Source organism: Mobula birostris, chromosome 4, assembly GCF_030028105.1.
Source record: "Mobula birostris isolate sMobBir1 chromosome 4, sMobBir1.hap1, whole genome shotgun sequence".
Lineage (NCBI taxonomy): Eukaryota > Metazoa > Chordata > Chondrichthyes > Myliobatiformes > Myliobatidae > Mobula > Mobula birostris.
The window spans coordinates 160,088,931-160,099,278 of record NC_092373.1 but is presented as its reverse complement, the minus strand read 5'-3'; the positions used below and the strand labels follow the sequence as shown (position 1 = coordinate 160,099,278).

General features: G+C 44.9%; 1 protein-coding gene across 2 annotated transcripts in view; it reads left to right on the top strand.

The window, feature by feature from the left end:
* Window positions 1-532: 532 nt before the first annotated feature.
* Window positions 533-10,348, top strand: part of LOC140196699 (SWI/SNF-related matrix-associated actin-dependent regulator of chromatin subfamily A member 5) — a 53,293-nt gene continuing 43,477 nt past the window's right edge. For both annotated transcript variants that reach the window (XM_072256337.1, XM_072256336.1), the window contains exon 1: window positions 533-784. In XM_072256337.1, the coding sequence (XP_072112438.1) occupies window positions 692-784 (93 nt within the window). In that variant the 5' untranslated portion in view covers window positions 533-691. The remainder of the gene's footprint in view (window positions 785-10,348) is intronic.

The following is a 10,348-nucleotide window of genomic DNA, read 5'->3' as shown; positions in this document are numbered from 1 at the left end:
CCTACCCTTGCCACCTCCTGCCCTCAACCCTGTGGCACCTTCACTCAACCCGCATCAACCCTGTGCGTCCTTTTCGCCCTCCTAATCCTTTGCTGGTGACACCGTTTCACCAACGGATCCCTTCCCCAAACCCGCACCGTGTCACCTCATTCTCCCCAGCCCAGTAAGTCCTTTCCACCTCTTCTCCAAATCAGGCGGAAATATCACGAAGCGGTACTTCTACTGAAGAGAAACAATCTTAACGGTTTAGGTGGAAACAATGAAGCTAATTGTTTCCACATTACGCCACCGCCATCTTGGCACCTCCTCTCCCGGTTTTCAAACCATTCGACAGGATCAAAACTAGCCCTTTCGGCTCATGGAATTTGTTTGCGGTTTGATCATAGCTGATTTATTTTCGCTCTCAACCCATTGCCACCTACTCCCTCAATCCACATCAATACTATGCCTCCTCCTCCTCCTCCTCCAGGCTTCGACGTCACTGAGCATAGATCACAGCCAGTACTCGCGAGAGCGCAGTGGGCGAGTTCTCGCGAGAGTCTGCCGGCGGTGGGCAGCAGTTGAAGCCGGCGAGGGAGAGCCGGGGGAAAGAGTAACCGAGCGGCGGCGGTCGACCTGATCATTCTGCCCACAGCCTTCGATTTGCCCGACCAGCGAGAGAGAGTGGAAAACAGGAGGATTTTAAAACAAAATGTCTGTAGTCGAGGAGAAGTCGAGCTCATGCCCGACTGAAGGCCAGGGAGATACGGCGGGCTCACCGCCCGCGGAGGAAGGCGAGGACAAGGTAAGCGACTGGGGTGGGGATAGTCGCCGGTGTGTGGTGTGGGGCCGGGAGCGACGTCTCCGGGAGGAACGGGGATGTCCCGCCTGTCGGGGCGGTCGGCTCAGCCTTCAGTCCGATCCCGATCCCGGCGCTGTTTGCCGCCGGTTTTGTCCCGCCAGGAGCAGCCGAACACGGGGCGGGCACACAAGGCAGGGGAGACCCGGCGACATTCACTGGCTTCCCCCGCTAGTCTGGTCCCTGGAACCACACAACTTCTGCTGCTTCTTCCCACTACCATCACCCCCAACCCAGTCGTCGAACAGTAGTGCCCACCACCCGGTCTCTTTAGCCATCCTCAGCCCGTTCGCCGGGAGGAGGGGAGCAGGGAAGCGACCGGGTCCGCGCGGAAGGCCGGATGGCGGTGGTAGCGCGGGCGCATGCTCCACTCCGCGCTTTCCCTCCTTTGTTTGAAAATGAAAACAAGCGCAGATGCTGGATGTCTAAATGAGATGAGCGAATGATTGAAACGTTCAGCAGATCGTGCCGCATCTGTGTGGAAAGTAAAGCAGAATTGACTCTTGAGGTCGAAATCTCTTCGTCAGAATTGTGAAGTGGAGAGAGAAATAAAATTAAACGGGAAGTCTCTTGCGAGGGGAGAGAAACTAGTGTAAACCTGGGTGTTACCCGGTCAATGAGTGAATGGGAGCAGTTAGGGTAAAAACGTAGACAAAGGAACCAGAGTCGTTCACCATCCCGACAGCTTAACGAACTTGATTGTCTCGTTCTGATAAATTGCCTGTTCCCAGCAGCATTTAGCCCAGAAGCATCTGTACTATGCTTCCCCTTTCATTTCATGTTACTCCCCACACGTCTTTTATCCTCTTCAGTTTGTTTCCGTACAATCATGATGCCTCAATTGCCCTTATTCCATATTTCTAACTTCTGAATTCTGTGATTAGACAATTAAACTCTGTTGAAATTTGCATGAAATTCACAGAGTATGGATAAAATATCCTGCATGAGGTCATTTACTTCGAAATTTCTTTAGATTTCTGTGGTTAATATTTTCCCACCTTTCAATATTTGATTCCCTTTGAACATGTAATCACTTATTAGACTGTAGCTCTCTGTTCCCAGATCAGGGAAATGACATTCCCTTTTACCAGGCCCTTGTCGCTATCATTAAATCAGAATAACTATTTATAAATAGGACTATGTTGGTTTTGTCTAAACGATTATCTCGTTTAACCATTTCCTTCATTCTCTGGATCAACCTGGCAGTTCTATACTGACTCCAATAGGCATATTCCATTTTCAGATATTATCTGTATCAATCTTCACCAGAATGATGTAGTTCATCTGACAGTGCTTTCTAAAAAACAACTTATGGTTAAAATATCGTTCTGTCTAGTCATTGACTGAAAACCAGCTCTCGCAATGGCCGTGTATGTTTATATACTGGGTTGGTATCAAAGAATAGCAAGACCAGTAGTCAACAGCTGATGAAGTAATTGATGTCCCACTTTCATATAGAAGAGCATAGTGCAGACCCTTCTGCCTGTGATGTTGTGCCAACCTTTTAACCCACTCCAAGATCAATTTAATCCCTCCCTCCAGAAGCCTTTTATTTTTCTTCCAACCATGTGCTTATCTAAGGGTCTTTTATGTGTCCCTAATATATCTGCTTCTACCAACACCCTACCGCTCTGTGCAATAAAAAAAACACTACCTTTGACTACCACTCTCGTATAATCACCTTATAGGTATGGCCCCTCATACTAGCCATTGTCACCCTGTGAAAAGGTGTTAACTGTCCACTCAATGCCTCATCATTTTGTACACCTCTGCCAAGTCTCGCACTCATCCTCCATTGCTCCAAGGAGAAAAGCTCTAACTCAATCAACTTTTTTCTCATAAGAAGTTCTCTAATCCAGACAGTATTCTGGTAAATTTCCTCTGCCATCTCATAAAGTTTCAACATCCTGGTCACATTATTCCAGCTGTGATCTAAGCAGAGTTTTGTAGAGGTACAACATTACGTCAGAGCTCCCCAACTAATGAAGCTCAACACATTATACACATTAACCAACAAATCAACTTGCACATCATCTTTGAGGGATTTATGGACTTGGGCTCCAGGATTCCTTTGTTCCACCACACTTTAAGAATCCTGCCTTTAATTTTGTACTCTGCCATAAGTTAGACTTACATTATCACTTCACACTTTTTCTGTTTGAACTACCACGTCTCAATCCAGTACTACATTTGTCGATGTCCTGTTGTAGCCTACAAAAATGTTCTACACTATCAACACCACTAACCTTCAAACTTACTAACCCACCTTAACACAAAATACTCTGCAGATGCTGGGGTCAAAGCAACACTCACAACACGCTGGAAGAACTCAGCAGGTCGGGCATCATCCGTGGAAACAATCAGTCAACGTTTCGGGCCGGAACCCTTCGTCAGGACTGAAGAGGGAGGGTGGGAAGGAGAAGGCTGGTAGGTTCCAAGTGAGAAACCGTCTGGGTAGTCTCCAGCCCCTTGGTATGAATGTAGAATTCTTCAACTTCCAGTAATTCCCTCCCCCTCCCCTATCCCTATTTCACTCTGCCCCCTCCCCCAGCTGCCTAACACCTCCCTCATGGTTCTGCCTCCTTCTACTACCCATTGTGTTTTCCCCTATTCCTTCTTCACCTTTCCTGCCTATCATCTCCCTGCTTCCCCTCCCCCACCCCTTTATCTTTCCCCTTACTGGTTTTTCACCTGGCACCTACCAGCCCTCTCTTTCCCACCCTCCCCCCACCTTTATAGGGCCTCTGCCCCTTCCCTCTTCAGTCCTGACGAAGGGTTCCGGCCCAAAACATTGATTGATTGTTTCCATGGATGCTGCCCGACCTGCTGAGTTCCTCCAGCATGTTGTGAGTGTTACTAACCCACCTTTCCACTTCCTTGTTGAAGACCTTTACTATAATCACGTCCATGTTCTACCTTGATCACTTTTTTTGCCACTTCTTTTAAATAGTCACTCAGACTCACGAGGCATGACCTGCCCCGTATTGACTATTGCTAATCAGACTATGCTTTTCCATATGCTCATAACATCTGTCCCTGATAATCTTCTCCAGTAGTTTTCCCACCACAGATGTAAGATTTATTGGTCTATAATCCCCATGGTTATCCCTGTTATTTTTCTTGAATAAAGGAATTACATTTATCATCTTCCTATCTTCTGGTACTACATTTGTGACCAGTGAAGGCACAAAGATCGTTGCCACCAGCACAGGAATCTCTTCCCTCACTGCCTGTAGTAAGCTGCGGTATATCCTGTCTGACCCTGGGGACTTATCTACCCTAATGTTTTTTGAACGTTCCAACATTGCCTCTTTCTTAACATTGACATGTCCGGTACAGTGCCTGTTCGACACTGACTTCACATTCTAGCAAATAGTGGAGCAAAGTGTTCATTTAGGTCTTCCCCTACCTCCTCTGTTTCCTTATTCTCCCTAATCAGTCATACCACAACTCTAGTCATCCTCCTGTTCTTCATGTTAGTGTAGGAAACCTCAGGAGTTTTTCCTAATCTTACTCTCTAAGGCCGCCTTATGCCCGTTTCTAGACCATAATAAGAGATGGGAGCAGAATGAGACCATTCAGCCCATTGAGTCTGCTCCACCATTCCAACGTGGCTGATCCCAGATCCCACTCAACCCCATACACCTGCCTTCTTGCCATATCCTTTGATGCCCTGACCACTCAGGAAACTATCAACTTCTGTCTTAAATATACCCACGGTCTTGGCCTTCACCACAGTCTGTGGCAGAGCATTCCACAGATTCATCACTGGCTAAAAAATATTCCTCCTTACTTCTGTTCTAAAAGGTTGCCCTTTTGAGGCTGTGCTCTTTAGTTCTGGATAGGAAACATTCTCTCCACATCTATCCTATCTAGTCCTTTCATTTGGTAGGTTTCAATGAGATCTCTCTCACTACCACCACCCCCCTCATAATCTTCTAAATTCCAGAGAGAACATGCTCAGAGCTGCCAAACACTCCTTCATTCCCAGAATTATCCTTTGCAGAAACCATGCTGAATTTTGACCTGTTTTAACTTATCATTAGTCTCCAAGTACCGCGAAACCTCATCCTTAATAATGGACTCCGGCACTTTCCCACCCACTGAGGTTAGGTTAAATGGCCTATAATTTCCTTTCTTTTGCCTTCCTCTGTTAAAGAATGACATTTGCAATCTTCCAGTCCTCTGGGGCCATCCCAGAATCAATTGATTCTTGAAAGATCATGACCAATACATCTGTTATCCCTTTAACAGCCTCTCTCAGCACTTTGGGATGTAGTGCATCTGGCCCAGGTGACTTACCCACCTTAAGACCTTTGAGTTTGCCTAGCACTTTTCCCTTTGTAATAGCAATGGCACTCACTCCTGCTCCCTGGCACTCACGCACCTCTGACACACTGCTAGTGTTTTCCAGAGTGAAGACAGATGCAAAGTACCCATTAAGTTCATCTGCCATTTCTTTGTCCCCCATTACTACCCCACCAGCATCATTGTCCAGTGGTCCAATATCAACTCTTACCTCCCTTTTAGTCTTTTGTATAACTGGAATAAAAAAACTTTTGGTATCCTCCTTTATATTATTGGCTAGTTTGCCCTCATATTTCCCTTATAGCTTTTTTCAGTTGCCTTTTAGCTTTCCTTTCATCCAGGTTTCCACTTACTTTTGCTACCTTATATGCCCTTTCCTTGGTTTTTATGCAGTCCTTAACTTCCTTTCTCAACCACGGTTGCCTACCTCTACCATTGAGAACTACTACTTCTGTGGGACATATCTATCCTGGTCTTGTGAACTACAGTCAGCCTTCCTTATCCGCGAGTTCTGCATGCGCGAGGTCAACCAACTGCGAATTGAGAAAATCCGGAAGTGCTCTTCCAGCACTTGCTGTTCGAGCATGTACAGACTTTTTTTTTCTTGTCATTATTCCCTAAACAATGCAGTATAACAACTATTTTACATAGCATTTACATTGTATTAGGTACTATAAGTAATCTAGAGATGATTTAAAGTATATGGGAGGATGTGCGTAGGTTATCGTAGATCGAAAAAAAACCGTGTGTTCTCTTACTAAGTAAGTCGGAACAGGTACATCTGGTATCATTTAGCGTCAGTTAGCCAAACGTTTGTCTTAGTATATAGTATATGTATGACCTTTCTATGCATATAAAATACTTAAGAAACGTATGTTTCAACGCCGGGCGTTCCCGAGTTCAGTCCAATAACAGATCGCTCCCGAGCGCGCTATCCATCCCTGCCGGGTTGATAACGGAGGATCAAAAACCCAAAGCCCCAAAACTCAGTAATTAAACCACTGTAAACAACAGGAATTCTGCAGATGCTGGAAATTCAAGCAACACACATCAAAGTTGCTGGTGAATGCAGCAGGCCAAGCAGCATCTGTAGGAAGAGGTATAGTCGACGTTTCAGGCCGAGACCCTTCGTCAGGACTAACTGAAGGAAGAGTGAGTAAGGGATTTGAAAGTTGGAGGGGGAGGGGGAGATCCAAAATGATAGGAGAAGACAGGAGGGGGAGGGATGGAGCCAAGAGCTGGACAGGTGATAGGCAAAAGGGGATACGAGAGGATCATGGAACAGGAGGTCCGGGAAGAAAGACAAGGGGGGGGGGACCCAGAGGATGGGCAAGAGGTATATTCAGAGGGACAGAGCGTAGATGTTCAGCAAAGCAGTCTCCCAGTCTGCGTCGGGTCTCGCCAATATATAAAAGGCCACATCGGGAGCACCGGACACAGTATATCACCACAGTCGACTCACAAGTGAAGTGTTGCCTCACCTGGAAGGACTGTTTGGGGCCCTGAATGGTGGTAAGGGAGGAAGTGTAAGGGCATGTGTAGCACTTGTTCCGCTTACACGGATAAGTGCCAGGAGGGAGATCAGTGGGGGGGGATGGGGGGGGACGAATGGACAAGGGAGTTGTGTAGGGAGCGATCCCTGCGGAATGCAGAGAGGGGGGGGGAGGGAAAGATGTGCTTAGTGGTGGGATCCCGTTGGAGGTGGTGGAAGTTACGGAGAATAATATGTTGGACCCAGAGGCTGGTGGGGTGGTAGGTGAGGACCAGGGGAACCCTATTCCTAGTGGGGTGGCTGGAGGATGGAGTGAGAGCAGATGTACGTGAAATGGGGGAGATGCGTTTAAGAGCAGAGTTGATAGTGGAGGAAGGGAAGCCCCTTTCTTTAAAAAATGAAGACATCTCCCTCGTCCGAGAAACATGTCAGAATGGGAATGGGATGTGGAATTAAAATGTGTGGCCACTGGGAGATCCTGCTTTCTCTGGCGGACTCCCAGTGGCCACACATTTTAATTCCACATCCCATTCCCATTCTGACATGTCTATCCACGGCCTCCTCTACTGTAAAGATGAAGCCACACTCAGGTTGGAGGAACAACACCGTATATTCCGTCTGGGTAGCCTCCAACCTGATGGCATGAACATCAACTTCTCTAACTTCCGCCAGGCCCCACCTCCCCCTCGTACCCCATCTGTTACTTATTTTTATGCACAATTTTTTTTTCTCACTCTCCTTTTTCTCCCTCTGTCCCTCTGAATATACCTCTTGCCCATCCTCTGGGGGTTCTCCCCCCCCCCCCTTGTCTTTCTTCCCGGACCTCCTGTCCCATGATCCTCTCGTATCCCCTTTTGCCAATCACCTGTCCAGCTCTTGGCTCCATCCCTCCCCCTCCTGTCTTCTCCTATCATTTTGGATCTCCCCCTCCCCCTCCAACTTTCAAATCCCTTACTCATTCTTCCTTCAGTTAGTCCTGACGAAGGGTCTCGGCCTGAAACGTCGACTATACCTCTTCCCACAGATGCTGCTTGGCCTGCTGAATTAAACCACTGTGTTGCTTAGTAATAATTGTAGCTTTAATTGGGCAGGGCCTGTCTCATTTTATCCTTTAAAATTGTTCCGATCATTGACCGACTGTAGCCTCGTGCTTTTCCAATGACCGATGGCGTTTCACCTCTTTCTGATTACTATTATTTCTACTTTATTTTAAATTGCGATCGTGATTATTTTTGTGAACAGAAACACTGTGGATTCAGAGCTCCGCCGCTGTGTCCTAATGCCCACTGCACTGAGACAGGTTAAATAAGGTCTGGGGTTCCGCTGGGTCCTAAGGTCCACCACATTAAGACAGGTTGAATAAGGGACTTGAGCATCCGCGTTTTTTGGTATCCGCGAGGGGTCCCAGAACCAATCTCTCGCGGATAAGGAGGGCCGACTGTATTCTCATAAACTTCAGCCATTTCTGCACTGCCGTCATCCCTGCCAGTATCCTCCTCCAATCCACCTCTCTCATGCCTCTGTTCTTCTTTCCTGGCTCCCTATATTTGCTGTTCAAGCCTCACCCTTTTTCTTGCTTTTTTGCAGAAAAATCCCCTGATTTTTCTTTATTAATAAAATTCTTTATTATGTTATTAGATTCTTGTTTGGAATTTGACCTATTTATCCTAAATTTAGCTCCATTGAAATAATCTTGTATCTATTTAGAGCCTTTCCCTGTTGCACTCTATAATCTTTATGGGTGGAATTTATATTTTGTCTGTTACAATGAAGGAACAAAACTAACTTGCAAGGTAAAGTTGAAACTGGTGTCATTTCTCAGTTCTTTTGTGCAGGTGATGTGTTTTTGCATTATTGTGGAACTGTCTGTTTATGTTGATGGTTATAGAATCCTGACTGAAGCAGATAATGTCAAGGTTTGTGTCACTGATTTGGAGCTGAGAGCAGGGTTATGGCTAGTACTGAGGATGATGGTTGTTTCTAATCTGTCAATATGTGTTGATAACAAATTTCACTAAAAGTTGTGAAGTATGTATTTGGATGGAGTTAAGGTGACATACTGAGATAGCAAAGCAATCTTCTCAGCTTATTAATACATAATAAGCAAAATCATGAGCTTATAATATTTTAGAAAATCAATGTAAGTATTGGGGTTTATTTCTATTGGATGGAAACTAAGTTCCTGTAATGCAGCTCCAATCGCTGCCTTGCTTCTCATCCAGTACAAGCCATTTTTTTTTAATAGTTCTGTGTTGTCTCCTTCATTTATTCCTCCTGACACAAAGTGAAAACTCATGGAATTCTTGTACTGCTACTTTTGCTTTTCCTATTCCCCAAGCTAAACATCCCTTTAGCTTCCTCTTTGTCCAAGATAGGAACTTGCTTCTTTTTCAATGCTTTTACCTGTTATGGTAACTCTGGGCCCGTAATGTCGACTGTACCTCTTCCTAGAGATACTGCGTTCACCAGCAATTTTGATATGTGTTGCTTGAATTTCCAGCATCTGCAGAATTCCTCGTGTTTGCTATGGTAACTCTGTGTTCACTTTCAACTTTCTTGGTTGTATCCCTAATAAGCTCAAACATTCTTTTCTGATCCCTGATGATGTTAGTAGATCCTGCTTTTGACATTGATTTACCTCCTTTAAATCTATCTCAACTTTCTTTCTTCAATAAAGCAATTTTGTATCCTCTGTTCTTGCTTCACATCTTCCTATTTGTATGCATTTTCCCATGTTGCATTTTTGAGTCTTGCAGCTAAGTTTCTGTTCTTACTAGTACAGAAAGGGTTTCTTCATAAACATTATACTGCTTGTCTAACTGGATGAACAGAAACCCCCTTTAAATATTGGGAAGCGTGCCTTTGATCCCAACAATCAGATTGTTCCCTGATGGATGATCCCACCCTTCTGAGCCTGTGTTTTGGGACTGGTACTAAATTGATAACATCCCTTTGGCACTGTGAGCTTCCAATTATGCATTTGTTCTTTAACTAGTTTTATAACATTGTTCTTCTTGAACAGCCTTTAATCTCCTGTTGAAATTATAATGCATTACTTTAAACCTTTTTTACTTATTTTTTGATTGCAATCTCTTAGCTAGCTCCTTATACCACCAGCTTCATTGTGTCCAAAACCCTGCTATTCATATGTTAGCTTGGACCATGTATCATTCACCCTTGTTGACCTACCTTCGGTGTTGGTTTGTTAACATTTGTATAAGATTTTTCTACAACCCACTATTTCTCACCATCAGCACATGCCCACTAACCTTCCGGCTTTGCTGATGTCCAAAATCTGTGCCCTGGTTCCTGTTTTTGATTCTCTGATTATCATTATTCTACCAAATGTAATATTGTCTAGCTTTGCAATCCCCTGATTTTCAGCTTTTTTAAAAAGAAAATGTTCTTTCACTTCTCGAACATAACACTCTGGCTCACATCTTAGTGGGACATTTAATTATAGTGGAATTTACACAATGCTGTGTCTAGTTCAAGTTGCCATTTAAAATGAAGGAGCTGTGAAGAAAATGTTTTATAACATAAACGAAAGTGGTTAAGAACAAGAGAATTTGCTCATTTTTGGTGAAGATTAAACAGAGATCCTAAACATTGCTACAACATCACCTTGTATTCCGTCTGGATAGTCTCCAGCCTGGTGGCAAAGACATGGATTTCTTGAACTTCTGGTTATGCCCGCCCCGCCCCCCCAC